This window comes from Lipotes vexillifer, unplaced genomic scaffold (genome assembly GCF_000442215.2).
Source record: "Lipotes vexillifer unplaced genomic scaffold, Lipotes_vexillifer_v1.1 scaffold234, whole genome shotgun sequence".
NCBI lineage: Eukaryota > Metazoa > Chordata > Mammalia > Artiodactyla > Lipotidae > Lipotes > Lipotes vexillifer.
This window is the reverse complement of record NW_006782612.1, coordinates 1,036,232-1,051,694: the sequence shown is the minus strand read 5'-3', so window position 1 is coordinate 1,051,694 and position 15,463 is coordinate 1,036,232. Positions and strand designations below refer to the sequence as shown.

At 35.3% G+C, this 15,463-nt stretch overlaps 1 protein-coding gene across 4 annotated transcripts in view; it reads right to left on the bottom strand.

The window, feature by feature from the left end:
- Positions 1 to 1,168: 1,168 nt before the first annotated feature.
- PNPLA8 (patatin like domain 8, phospholipase A2) overlaps positions 1,169 to 15,463 on the bottom strand; it is a 61,721-nt gene continuing 47,426 nt past the window's right edge. For all 4 annotated transcript variants that reach the window (XM_007455338.1, XM_007455339.1, XM_007455340.1 and 1 more), the window contains 2 exons: positions 8,319 to 8,514; positions 1,169 to 2,341 (listed from right to left, as the gene is read on the bottom strand). In XM_007455338.1, the coding sequence (XP_007455400.1) occupies positions 2,067 to 2,341; positions 8,319 to 8,514 (471 nt within the window). In that variant the 3' untranslated portion in view covers positions 1,169 to 2,066. The remainder of the gene's footprint in view (positions 2,342 to 8,318; positions 8,515 to 15,463) is intronic.

Here is a 15,463-nt window from a genome sequence, read left to right as displayed (position 1 = left end):
GGAAGTGCAGTCTTAACCACTGGACCACTGGGGAAGTCCCGAGGTGCTACTTTTTTTTCTTTTAAATAAATTTTATTTTATTTATTTATTTTTAATTTTGGCTGCGTTGGGTCTCTGTTGCTGTGCGTGAGGGCTTTCTCTAGCTGTGGCGAGCGGGGCTGCTCTTCGTCGCCGTGTGCGGGCTTCTCATTGTGGTGGCTTCTCTTGTTGCGAAGCACAGGCTCTAGGCGCACAGGCTTCAGTAGCTGTGGTGCTCGGGCTCAGTAGTTGTGGCTCCCGGGCTCTAGAGTGCAGGCTCAGTAGTTGTGGCTCATGGGCTTAGTTGCTCCGCGGCATGTGGGATCTTCCCAGACCAGGGCTCAAACCCATGTCCCCTGTGTTGGCAGGTGGATTCTTAACCACTGCACCACCAGGGAAGTCCCGGTGCTATTTTTAATAAAGAATAACATCAGCAGCAAGAATAGAACTGAAATATTACCAGCACAGCATTTATTACAGAAATAAGAACTGAAACACCCCAAAAGGACTGAGCTACAAAATAATTTTTATTTTCTATGTTTAAAATAACTGATAAGTTGGATAATTTATTACATTTTCTTTTTAAAACAGACAATTCTTTGCTTCTTTGAAAAGAGCAGATATTTTACACCTGTGTAGGACTGAAAATTCATTTTCACACTTCTTCCTATCTTTTGCTTGTACATTCGCAGAATTTACTTTTCAGTTGCCGTAAGAGGAAATAAAATTTTAGAGGCAGCTCTTCTCATTTTACAAATAAAATATCTGAAGGCCAGAGAGGCTGTCCACCCTCCTCCAGGTCACAAAGAGAAGGGCTCTGCATCGGAGCCCAAGCTGCACCCAGACACTCAGCTCCCCCAGCATCTGTGAACCACACCTCACTGCCTCTTCGCATCAATGTTGCAAAGACGCAATATGACAATCCCGTAAGGGGTTTAGCTCTAGTTTACATGTACAAAGCAAAGAACACGCACCTTTTTTCATTTCTCTTCACAAATCTAAACATGGTGAAAGATTTACATGCCAGACAGATAACACAACGAAGATGAATCTGATTAGCATAAACAATGATTCGGGTTGGTGTATATGTTATTAACCTCTGTCAAGTCCAGATGGTTAAAGGAGTTAAGGTAAACCAAGCCTGACATTTTTTTAAAGCATACTGTTGACAGGTATATTCAAATGCTACGAAGAGAAGAAGGGCTACGTTAGGAACAATAAATAATTTAAAAATAACAGCCTTTTAACATAGATTATTTCAATAGTTTATTTTTGTTAATGATGGGGCATTTTCACAGTAAACTCAAATAGTTACTTTCATAACAGTGAATGCTAAGCTAGAGCTAGAAAAGTTAACATACAGCATTATCTAGAAATTTCAGGGGGAAAAAGTGGTTGATTGGAACTTCACCTATCTTTCGGAACCAAACAATGTTGAAATAAACACATTTGGAATAGAAAACTGTATCTGGCTCTTTCATATTTCAAATGTAAAAGTCCTTTGATAGAGAGAATCCCATTTTTTCTGTATCTGTTTAGATGCTATGACAATAGTAGAAGGCAACATTTGGAATGCAGAATGTAGCTAGCGAAAACCTAAGTGATGTTTAAAGAGGTGAATTATTTTAAGAAGAAATTAGCTTTCCACATGAAAGAAAATCAATGATCAAATAAATTTAACATGATTATGGTGACTAAAGTAAAAATACCAAGTATAATATGACAGCTTTTAGTCCTTGTTTGGCACATATATTAATAAATTTTCAAACAGCAAACAATACACCACCAATATGTACTAAAACCAACTGGCACAGTAAGATTCCTAATGCGTGGTTAATTATTATCATAAAAATCTAATTCCCAGATGAATTCTGTAACCACGCACACCCTTTCTGTATGTGCAAGCTGGTCCGAACACTGTCTTTTCAGGATTCCCCAGAATTCTAAGCATTTCAAAGGTAGTCATGCTGAACCCCACAATTCCTTATTGAATTCTGTGGATCTTCTGAACAGGCATTCAGTTAGGAGGCTATATATGCACACACTCATCATAATTTTGAAAAGAATGGAAGGCCTTCATACATGTCAGTTTTTAGTTTTATCCAGTCATTAATTTTCTGCAGAGTTGTTTTTTCTTGACTTAATATTTTTGCAAGTTTTTTCATTTTTTCTTCATTTCTTTCTATGTACTTCAACCCCTCCAACTGCAGCTGATCCAGCTTTTCATTTCGACTTTCATCTAGAGGTATGTTTTCACAAATAACAGGATTAAATCTAAAATAGGTGTCAGGAGGTAACAGACCATCAAGCATTACATGGACTTCTGTTAAAACAAACAGAGGATAGGGTGAATTAAAAAATTGAGTTATTCTGCAATGATCTAATTTTATGTTATTTACAATTAATCAATTTTAGGCAAATTACAAAGCCTTGCTTACTTCCACACTCCAGCTAAATAACAGCAGGAGTAAAGAATCCATAATATTGAATATAACTATGAAATGAAATTCATCTCCCAAAATACGCCATATAATTCTGATAAATTAGGACCCCTGCTCCAGGACTCTCTTCTCTGTTTTCGGTCATACTGTTAGCCACTGCTGAAATGCCTTTCCAACCTTCCTTTTTTGTTTTTTAATTTCTTGAGATCATCTTCATTGAGGTATAATTTACATACAATAAGATTTGCCGATTTTAAGTGTCTAAATTGACGGGTTTTGACAAACGTATACACTGTTACCACCACAACAATCATGACATAGAACATTTTCTGTCATCCCAAAAGCTTCTTCATGCCTTTTTATGGTTGGTCCTCCCTTATCCTTTGCCTTTTCTAGAATTTCATATAAACAGAATCATAAATATATATAGCGCTTCTGGGTCTGGTTAGCTTCTTTTACCCAGCAAAATACATGTTGCAGCATGGATCAATAGTTCCTTCCTTTTTATTGCTGAGTAGTAATCCACTGTACGGATATAACACAATTTGTTCTCTCCGGTCTGGTTCTCTTCTGTTTTTAGCTATTAGAAATAATCCTAAATCATTTTGTAGATATATGGTTCCACTTCTCTTGGGTAAATACTCAGGGATGTAATTTCTCATTCATATGGTAAAAGTTTATTTATCTTATTAAGAACCACAACACCGTTTTCCAAATGGTTGCACCATTCTGCACACCAACCACTAGGATATCTTAGTTCCCACTGTTCCACATCTTTGCCAAGACTTGGTACTGTCGGTCTTAATTTTAATCATTTTAGAGGATGTGTACTGGGATCTTGTGGTTTTAATTTCCATTTCCCTAACGACTAATAATGTTGAAAAGTCTTTCATGTACTTATTAGTCATCTGTACATCTTCTTCAGTGAAGTGTCTGTTCAAATAGACGCTTGGCCATTTTTTTTCCCACTGAATTTTTGTTTTCATCTCTGTATATTCCTTATATTATACAATGTAAGCATTTTCTATATATATTGCATCTGATTATACATCTGGTTCTGAAGATGGATCAAACATATATTTTACTAATATTTTATTTCAGTCTACAGCTTGTTTTTTCATTTTATTAAAAGTGTCTTTTGAAGAACAAAATTATAACTTGATGAAGTCTAATTTATCTGTTTTTCCTGTTATGTCCATGTTTATTGTGTCCTATCAAAGACTCTTTACTTAACCCAAGGTCATTAAGATTTTCTCCAGGGTATTCTAGAGGATTTGCAGTTTTAACTCTTGTATTTAGGTCTGTGATCCATTTCCAGTTAGGTTCTGTGTATGATGTGAAGGGTCAAGGTTCAATTTTTAAAATACAGTTATCCAATTGTCCCAGTACTATTAGTTGAAAAGATTATCCTTTCCTCATTGAATTACCTTTGTCAAAAATCTTTTGAGCATACGTGTCTGGATCAATTTCTGTACTATTAGGTACCACTGATCTTCTGTCTGTCTTTATGCAAATACCACCCTTGCTTACTGTAGTTTTATAGTCTTGAAATCAGAGGGTCTAAGTCCTCCAATTTTGTTTTTTTTTTTCAAAATTGTTTTGCTTATTCTAGGTCCTTCCCATATTCATATAAATTTTATAGTCATCTTGTCAATCTCTACCCCAGAAAAAGTCCGTTTTCATTTATATAGCAGTTGCATGAAGTCCACAGATCAATTTGTGGTCTGCCACCATAACAGTACCGAGATTTTCAATTCATGAGCACGGTATTGATATATCAATTTATCTAGGCCTTCTTTAATTTCTCTTCGTAGTGTTTTGTAGTTTCTACTGCTCAGGTCTTGTGTATAATTTGTTAAATAGTTTCTTAAGTATTTAGTATTTTGATGCTATTATAAATAATATCTGTGTATATATTTAATTTCAATTTCTAATTGTTCATTGCTAGTATGCAGAAATACAATTGATTTTTATTGACCTTATATTCTTCAACTTTGCTAAACTCACTTATTAGTTCTAGTAGCTTTTTTACAGATTCCTTAGGATTGTCAGCATAGACAACTGAGTTGTCTATAAATATTTACTTTTCATTTCTAATCTATATGCCTTTTATTTCCTTTTATTGCCTTACTGCACAGAAAAGGACCTTCGGTACAACACTAGCTGGAAGCGAGGAGAAACATCTTACTCTGCTCCCATCTTAAGTACAAAGGATTCAGTCTTTCACCACTAAACATGATGCCACCTCTAGCTTTTTCATAGAGGCCCTTTATCAGACTGAGGAAGTTCCCTCCTGTTCCTAATCTGCTGAAAGTTTTTCTCATGAATAGCTGATGAACTTTACTAAATGCCTTTTCTGCATCTATTGAGATTATCATAAATTTTTCCTTTTTTTTGTCTGTTCATACAGTGAATTATATTGATTTTTTTGAATGTTAAGCCAAACCCATATTCCTGAGATGTACCCTATTGGATTATGCTGTATTCTCCTTTTTATATATTGCTGAATTCAATTTATTAGTATATTTTAAGGACTTCTGCATACATATTAATAGGGAATATTGATTGGTATTTTAATGTTTTTTAATAATGTTTTTGCCAGGTTTAGGTGTCAGGGTAATGCTGGCTTTAGGAAATGAGCTGGTAAGTATTTATTCTTTTTCTATTTTCTCCATGTTTCTGTACAGAATTGCTGTTAATCTTATCAACTGTATTTTTCATCTCACACATTACATTTTTCACTTCTACAGATTTGATTTGGGTCCTTTCTAAATCATCCATTTCTCTCCTCATCATGTTCAAATCTTCCTCTATCTCACTGAACAGGGAGTATACTTAGAATAGCTATTGTAACATCCTCTGTCTGCCAATTCTCTCATGTTTCATATCTAGGTCTGTTCTCACTGATCGGATTTTCTCCTAGTTAAATGTATCTTTTCATGCTTCTTTGTATGCCTGGTAACTTTTTAATTGCATGCCAAACATTGTGAATCTTATATTTTTGTGTGCTGGAATTTGTTGCATTCCTTTAAATATTGCTGGCTTTTATTCTAACAGTGGATGCTGTTAACTGGAACTCAATTTGATCTTTTTGAGAATTGCTTTGAAGCTGTGTTAGGGTGGATCCAGAGCAGCCTTCAGTCTAGAACTAATCTGATGTCACTACTGAGACAATAACCTTCTGAGGACTCTTCTGTACATCCCACACATTACAAGGTCTTTCTAATTTAGGTGATGGACATCTGAGCTGCCTGGTCCTGTGTGAGCCCCAAGCGTTGTTCTATTTAATCCTTTCTGGGGTAATCTGCCTTGGGTAGTTTCCCCACATGCTTGCACATAACACAGATCAGTACTCAAGGGGACTCCTCTGCAGAGCTCTAGAGCACTCTCTCTATGAAGCTGACTTCTCTGTAGTATTTTGCCCACAAATTCCAGTTTCCTTGGCCTCTTTGAATCCCAAACTCTGTTTTCTGAGAGCCTGGGACTGTCGTGCTTGAGTTCCCCACTCCTCATGCTATCACCCAGAAACACTTCCAGGTAGCAAGCTGGGCAATCATGTGATTACTTCATTTATTTTCCTTCTCTCAGGAATCAGTGACCTTGCCATCTGTCATCTAATGTCTGAAAACCACTGCTCTGTACAGTTTTCTAATGATTTAAGGTAGGAGGAAATATATGGCTCCTATTATTCCATCATGGCCAGAAGTTGAAGTCTGAACCCTCTTTTAAAATGTCCAAACCCTAACTATCTTTTAAGACCCATATCAAGTCTAATTTGCATCTTGTAAATTGTCTACAGCAATCTAGTTTAGTTTTCTCATAGGCTTAACCATCTACATCTATTCACCATTTATTTGGCAACTGATAATATATTAGATTGAACCAAAGGACACTGCTGTTTCTATACATCGATAACCATCTAGTATCAGCAATTACATATGTTTCACTCTTAATTCTTCATTAACTAGAGTGCAAGTGAATGAAGGGAGAATTTCGTATTTCCTGAAAATTTCAAATGAGCTCATCACACGGTTTGCACAAGGTATACATGTTAAGTATTATGAAACTGGGTGATCAAAGCTATTTTTTTCTAAGAAGACTGCTTATGGTAAGAATATTTTATTGATTTGACAACAAAATTTCAGATAGTGAAAACTGCAGAATGTCACCTTTTCTTGGGTTATCAATTAATAGATAAACATCCTTAGTGCGGAGTTTAAGAGCCTCATGTAGGCTAATGACTCAGTCAGTAACATGATAATATAGAAAGAGTGAGATTCAGAAGCAAGGGGCTGTTAACTGGGAACAATAACTTTTACAAATTTAATAACAGATTTCACATAGGACTGAAAAATAATATAGTAAAATAAGGAGATCTAGACCTCAAGGCCCAAACTGGAAAGTCAACAAGTACTGACTGCCTACTATGTGCCAGGCATTGCAGTCAACATAGTTAACAGGATAAGTTCCTGCTTACATTCTGGTGGGATATAGAGATCATAAGCAATTAAACAAGCAAATATGTAATATATTGAGTTGGTCAAAAAGTTTGTTTGGGTTTTTCGTACCGCCTTACTGGAAAACCTGAATGAACTTTTTGGCTAAACCAATACATCCATAATGAGATAAATGCTATAAGAAGGAAAAGAAAGAAAGAAAGAAAAGAGGAAAGAAAGAAGAAAAGAAAGAAAGAAAGAAAGAAAAAGAAGAAAGAAAGAAAGAAAGAAAGAAAGAAAGAAAAGAAAAGAAAGAAAGAAAGAAAGAAAGAAAAAAAGAAAAGAAAGAAAGAAAGAAAGAAAAGAAAGAAAAAAGAAAGAAAGAAAGAAAGGGAAAGAAAGAAAGAAAGGAAAGAAAGAAAGGAAAGAGAAAGAAAGAAAGAAAGAAAGAAAGAAAGGAAAGAAAGAAAGAAAGAAAAGAAAGAAAGAAAGAAAAAGGAAAGGAAAGAAAGAAAGAAAGAGAGGAAGGAAGGAAGGAAGGAAGGAAGGGAGGGAGGGAGGGAGGATAAGGGGTTAAAGTGAGTAAGATGGTGACAGGTTTAGAAAGTGATCAGAAAAGGGCTCTCCGGGGAAGTGATACCTGAACAGAGACCTGAATGAAATGAGGGTGGGAATCAAGCATGTATCTGGGGGAAGGCCTTACAAAGAGAAGACAGCAATTCCCTGAGGCAGGAGCCTTCTTAGCAAGTTTGAGAAACAGCAAGAGTTACAGTGTAGCTGGACACACTTTATACAGGAGACACGTCCTGAGAGAGGGGGAAGACATGCATTCAAAGGCCAGGTCCTTCCAGGGCCTGGTGAATTTCAGTGAATGAGGCTTTTGGATTTTGTTCTAACTGTGATGGGAAGCCTAGATGGTTTGGAGCCAGGTAAAGATATGATTTAATTTACAGTTTAAAAGGACCACTTGGGCCTTTATATGAAGACTAGATTATAGAGGCAGCCAGAGTGGAAGTAAGGACTTATTCCAGTTTGCCGCCACATTACTAAATAATCGAAATTCCATAAGTACTCTGATTCTCTCCCTGTTACCATGTCTTTATCTGAACCAACCTGCCACCTTTCCTTTTCCTTTTCCCTGTTTCTTAAGAGTCTCTAACCAAGCCTTTGTGCTATTCCTGCTTCAGCTACTTCTCCAGCTGTAAGGAGGCCAAGGTAGCTCTAGCTCCCACACGAAGTCACTACTGCACGGTTACTGGGAAGCAATGAGTGAAGAGAACGAGAACCGACAAACACCTGCTCCCATGTGCTTCCTAAGCCTACAAAAGAGACATAACGACATACTCTTTGCAGTGAGCATCAGCATATTCTATCAAAAACTGAATTTTAGAAGTACGTTAAGGCAGCAAATAAACAGACTAACCTTCTGTGTCTGTAGCACTGTTGATAACGTTAGACAGTTTGGTTTTCAGGCTCGTGTGTGTCGCAGTGTTTCTCACGTCACTCTCATAACGTCCAGTGCCCAAGGACACTATGCACTCTAACGGGACGTCTGGCCAAAGACATTTACACTCGTGTATTGCTAACGCTGAAGGGTTATTCAGGAGCAAACCTCCATCCTGCAAAACATAAGTCAAGCAAATACAGGACAGAACTCTTCAAAGTGAAATTCTCTTTTACAAATATGAAAACAAATTATATTTTCAACAGTTTGAAATTTACTCACCAGGAAAGCTGAGCTATGTAATAAACTGAACAAATTATTTAAAAACAAGAGATTCCTTTCAAGTGAATTTATTTTATATACTACAGGTGCAAGAGAAGTCACGTGAAAACTCACTGGCCTCACTGGCTTTACTAAACTTTCCTGTTTCAAAATTCTCTGAACTTCTTGGATTGCTCTGTATATTTTGCTCAAAACTACTGAAATGAACTGAATTAGTTTTTTAAGATTTTTATCCTTGTTTAGTGGTTAATATAGATTCTGTATAAAATCTAACAAAAGAATTGTGGTTCTACCAAACAAACAAGACCAGTTCTTTCACAAGTCTAATATAACCAAATTTATTAATTTAAGTTGAAATTTTATTAACAATACAATTTCAAAGTACCAAATTCATTTACTGCAGATATAACCTAAACAAAGCAGGCAATTTTATAGTTCTAAGCATTTATCAATGGTTCAAAATAAGCAGTGGTTCAAAATAAGCAAAATAAGCATTGATTTCGAAGACTCCACAAGGCAAGAAGGGTAAAATATGCTCTAAGAATGTAGTAGAATAAAAGTATGTAACCAAAGACAAATATCATGATACTGCTTATATGTGGAATCTTCAAAAAAAAAAAGATACAAATGAACTTATTTACAAAACAGAAATAGACCCACAGACATAGAAAACAAACTTACGGTTACCAAAGAGGAAAGGGGAGGGGGGGAAGAACAAATTAGAAGGTTGGAATTAACATATACACACCACTATATATAAAATAGATAAACAAAAAGAACGTACTGTATAGCACAAGGAACTGTACTCAGTATTCTGTAACAACCTATATGGGAAAAGAATCTGAAAAAGGATAGATTTATATAAAAATGTATAACTGAATCACTTTGCTGTATACCTGAAACTAACAGGACACTGTAAATCAACTATACTTCAAATTAAAAACATTTCAGAAAAAAAGTATAATAACTAGTCTCACATTCCTGAGATAAACCTCACTTGGTATTAGTATATCCATTCAATTCTGAAAAGCTATAAACTGTTAGAAATTATCCCTTCTAATAAGCCCAAATCTCCCTCCCTGGAACCTGTACCTACTAATTCTAGATTTGTATTTTGAAGCTACATGAAATTCAACATCTTGTAATCCTACGGTCTGGCCATTCATGAATTACTTGCAGTTTTCAGAAGGAGTCACATTCTCTTGCCTTCAGGGCTCTGCACATGCTGTCAACTCAAAATTCTCCTTCCCCAGCCCCCTTCTTTGCTCAGCTCCCACTTATTCTTCAAAACATGGTCTAAGAGTCATTATTCCCGCAAGAACCTAACTGAAATAATCCTAACATACTTAGTAGAAAACAATCAATTTCTACTGGAAGATAAGACAATGCTGAATTCCATACCAGTACATTAAAAAAGAATTTTGAAAAAACATGCTTTCCACAAGAATGGGAAGAGAAATATAACCTTAAATTGTCATGCAGTAATGCAGTACATATTTTAAATGAAGGCGCCTTTATTACAGTAATTCAAAGAGGCCAAAAAGCATGTAGTGACTATAGTTTTGGGGACCACTATCCTTGTGTGTGCTGAGTTTGACAGCAGATGAACTGAGACTATATCTGCTGGAACCGATCACCTGCTTGCCTCAAAGAACAAGTAGGAACTAAAATCACATGTCATTTGAAACTCCACGTGCCTTGTTACTGTAATGGCATTTAATTCTCTGAGCTTCCTGGCCACCGACACAGTCCAATAACTCCTTCCCCGCATCCTAAACCCTTCCACTGTGCTCTGTGGAATTGTTAGAACTCCCAACGTAATCTCACCTACTTCTGAAAGTGCTCTCTTCTTCTTTGACTTAGCAGAAATGTGGCTCTTCCCTGACATCACTTCCCAGGAGGTGTTCATTCTTTCATATTTCTGTGGCTAGGAGGAGGGATGATGTCTTACTTGTTTTAGCATCCCTTCCAGACCATTAGTCCTAATCCACTTGGGAAATTCATGCTCTTTAAAGGCTCTGCTATTCAGCCAAGCCACCACTTCCTCATCACTGTTGTCACCTAGCAACCTCCCCAGTCGACTAATTAAGTCAGCACCTGGCTCACAGAGTTTCTATCTATCCCATGTAGAAAGCGGTGGAAATTCTTTTTACTACCCCGTGTGACTTCACATCTTTGTAACACCTTGGACTCTCAGTTCTCAATCTTATCTTCAAAAAATATTCTTTTATCTACTCTCCAAGATCACACATTAGCTCTTGTTATCAAAATAAATGGAATCATGCAGTATGTGGTTTTGGGGTCTGGGTCCTTTCACCTAGAAAAATGCTTGTGAGATCCATCCGTGTCATTTGTACATGTCAGTAATCAATTCCTTTTTACTGCTGAGGAATACTTCATTATTCAGATGTATCACAGTTTGTTTATCCATTCAGCAGTTGAAGGGAACTATTTTTAAATTTAGCTATCTATATATCTGTTGAAAGTCATGAATTGGCCATAGGCATTTGTATTATTCAACTGCAAAAATCTACTTGGACTCATTAAATATGGATAGTAATAAGTTATTTCCTAAAGGCTTTCCCAAGTACAAATTTTAATTTAATCCTTTCAACTATTTCCTTTGTTCTCAATTAATATGAATGATACCCATCCCATATTTCATTTCCAATTTAGCAAAAAAGTTATTTCTTTTATTATATTATTTTTATCTTAAATTCTATAGTTATACTCTGTGTAACTTCTAATCATCTGGGTATTTTATTTTCTATTATTTTATTTATTTATTTTTAACATCTTCATTGGAGTGTAACTGCTTTACAACGGTGTGTTAGTTTCTGCTTTATAACAAAGTGAATCAGCTATACATATACATATATCCCCATATCTCTTCCCTCTTGTGTCTCCCGCTCTCCCTATCCCACCCCTCTAGGTGGTCACAAAGCACTGAGCTGCTCTCCCTGTGCTATGCGGCTGCTTCACACTAGCTATCTATTTTACATTCGGTAGTGTATATACATCCATGCCACTCTCTCACTTCGTCCCAGCTTACCCTTCCCCCTCCCCATGTCCTCAAGTCCATTCTCTACATCTGCATCATTATCCCTGTCCTGCCCCTAGGTTCTTCAGAACCCCTTTTTTTTTAGATGCCACATATATATATACATATATATATATATTAGCATAAGGTATTTGTTTTTCTCTCATCTAGGTATTTTACATGAAACACTTCTTCATGATTATAAAAGCTATAAAGAAGGACTGAGAAGACAAAAAGGGGAGAAAAGAAGGGGCAAACAAGGTTTACCAAGAACTGATAATAGTAAAATTAATCCCACATCAAAAGTTGCCAAGTTTTCAATAGTTTTAATAGCCATGCTTCAAATTAAATTCCTGTTCCTTAAACTTTACTTGCTTTCCATCAAAAAACGTGCAGAAGTTAACATTTTTGGCACTCACTTTAGTCCAGAAAGGCACACCATTCCTTAAGCTCTGTTTAGTTAGCCTACTCTCGTCAGACGCCTCTGCTGTCAGCAAGTCCTTAGGCTAACGTTATGTCTATGGGATCTCCTGAAGCCTTTCCATTCATTACAGTATTCATACTCACAGTTAGTTATTGTGTACTTGGTGCTTGTCAGCCACTGCTCATGCTAGGTGCTGAGGTAAAATAGACTTGAAAAATAAACTTATTAAATAAATTGATACTTATCTTTTAGAAGTACACACACGATTGTATTTTAACTGCAGTACATCATGCATGTACTTAATAGCCTAATATTTAGATACTTTTTATGCTTTTAATGTATATTTAATCATTTCAAATCATAAATCAGAATTTATACCAGAAAATAACCACTGGGCAACACGAATGCCTCTTGATCATCTCATCTTATTTTTTAAGGTTTAATATTTTTATTTTATTTTGTTTTTTAAGAAACTTTTTTTTTTGGCCACGCTGTGCAGCTTGCAGGGTCTCAGTTCCCCAACCAGAGACTGAACCTGGACCACGGCAATGAAAGTGCCAAATCTTAACCACTAAACCACCAGGGAACTCCCTATAGGGTTTTAAAAAATTTTGTTTTTTATTATGTTAAAATATATATAATATAAAATTGGTCCTTTTAACCTTTTTTAAGGTTACAAGTCAATGGCATTAATAACATTCAGAATATTTTACAATTATCACCACTATCTATTTCCAAAACGTTTTTATCACCACAAACAGAATCTGCAACCATTAAGCAATGACTCCCCAACCTCCCCTCCCCATCCTATTTCTATCCTAATCAACTATTCATTCTTTATACATAAACTCAGAAGAAGACTTCTTTGTAGAGCCAATCCTGACAAAATAAATCACATCTTTTACACTACTTCTTAACCCTGTACATATTTTTATTATTGAATTTATCATCTCATTCTATAACTCTGTTTATATTCTCCTGGTTTGAGCTATTTGAGGGTAGGATCCAGGAAACACAAACAATATGCTAGCAATTATTAAAAACCTTTATATTTTTTATGGTTAACATAGGGCCTGACACTGAGTAAGCACTCACTACATTTTTGTCCAGTTATAATGAAAATTATTAGTTGTGGCCTGGCACAGGCATAATTTAGCACAGAAAATGCTAGGCAGGCTCTTTCTGCTAAAAACACTCTTTATCTGGAAAGTTTATATGAAATATCATAATTCATTTTATGTTAATGTATGCTGAGTTCTGAACGTAACCTTTTAAAATGTAAATAAAGTCTAAAAGAAATAACATTAGAATCTGCCATCAAAACCTTCAGCGCAAGCTAATTTATCAGGATCTTTCTCCAAAGACAGTGAATAAATGATTTAATTTTGGAGGTAGAGATGGAAAAAGATAAGAGAGAAGGGATATGCATATGACCAAACTCATCAGTTTGTATATATCAAATATGTGTAGTTTTTTTTTTTATCAATTTTACTTCAATAAAGCTGTTAAAAAGAGAGAAGGGATAATGTTGTGTAAAAAGTATTATTTGATAAATATGATGCTACTTGGATAGGGGTAGAGAAGGAATACATTGGAAGCTACTCAAAAAGAATTCTTCCTACTTTATAATTTCCTAGGACATCTAATAAGCCTTGTAATACTGTAATAACACTCTTCTCTTTACAAAGACAAATGAAATCTACCCATCTACTGACTCATACCTCTTACTTACTTATAGCAGTGCTTTCAATAACTGTTCAAATAGAATATAAATGTATAATTTATACTTTACCTGATAAATGTATAATTTATACTTTACCTGAAAAAGGATACAAACTTACATTAAAACGTATGTCAGACATGACAGTTAAAAAGGATTTTAAAAATGAGACTGGAAATACTGAATATAATTATTCTAAGAACTAAGGATAAGAGGATTGTAATAAGTAGTGTAGTTTAGTTTTAAACTTCTTGGCAACTTTTGAAGGGTTGGAAAGGAACTTTGCTTGAATGTTTTCTTTGTTTTAAGCAATTAAGATCACTCACATCTTAGAATACTCTAATCAACCTTTCATGGAGTCTTTAGAGGAGAAAGATATCCCTCTTCCTCAAGTATCCTGAAAAGGATATGCAATAAGAAAAATATTTGCTTAAAGAAGGTTTGCTTAGACTCTAGCTTCCTTCTAAATATTCTTAAGTTAGATGTGCCAGTCTTTTTGGAATCAAGTCACTGATTTACATGAACGTATATTCTCTGTATATGTGGTGACATGCATTATTTTTTAATTTTTTACTTATTTTATTTTAATTTATTTATTTTTACTTTTGGCTGTACCACACAACATGTGGGATCTTAGTTCCCTGACCAGGGATCGAATCTGCACCGCTGCAGTGGAAGCATGGAGTCTTAACCACTGGATCACCGGGGAAGTCCACACTTTTTAATTTTTTTAAATTGAAGTATAGTTCATTTACAATATCATGTTAGTTTCAGGTATACAGCACAGCCATTCAGTTTTTTATATATATATATTCTCCTTCAGATTCTCTTCCCTTACAGGTTATTACAAAATACTGAGTATATTTCCGTGTGTAGTTATATGCTTTAAATAAAACTTATGTAAGAAGTTATTTTAATCTGTAGATCAGCCTAAGTTCAAAGATTATAGTCATCAAAATAAAAATTGCTATGCATGGAAAGGAAGATCATTAGCTTATCCGAAATGGAAAAAGAACCACTGAATTACTCTGGTTTGTTATTTGTCTACAGGACTGAATTAAACCTTAGAACTACTTCCTCTTAGATAAATAATGAGCAAATGAGATAACTTCTTTGGGAGTCTGGGAACATATGGTCCTGAACTGCAGTATCTTAATTGAGACTTGAGACTTTCACTAGTATTTGGCGTAACTGCAATTTTGTAGCATGACAACCATCTTAAAGTCGTAAGTTACAGACCTAAACTATTATATTCCCAAATACACTGTTAATTCTCCATTTATGACACGGTGAAAATACTATGGAATATGGAGAAATTGTTGTTACAAACAGCAAGATACATATTAAAATAAAATTTTAATTTTGACCAGTAAGTCCTGAAATCTATGTCAGAAAGAAACTCTACAGCTAGCACTTTCTGCCCTGAGGGGGTGGGATAAAGCAGACAAAGGCAGGAAGGGGAAGTGCCTTACATAACTCTGCAATGACTGATCTGACCAAGTGGGAAATAGTCTGCATTGACTCCAAAGATGAAAGGAACCCATTTTCATCTCCTAAGTACTAAGATTATGACATTACTTCTGGTAAGACAGAAAGAAAACGGGATAACATTTAAAAATATATCTAAGCTGTTACATAAAATTATAGGAGAAAATAAA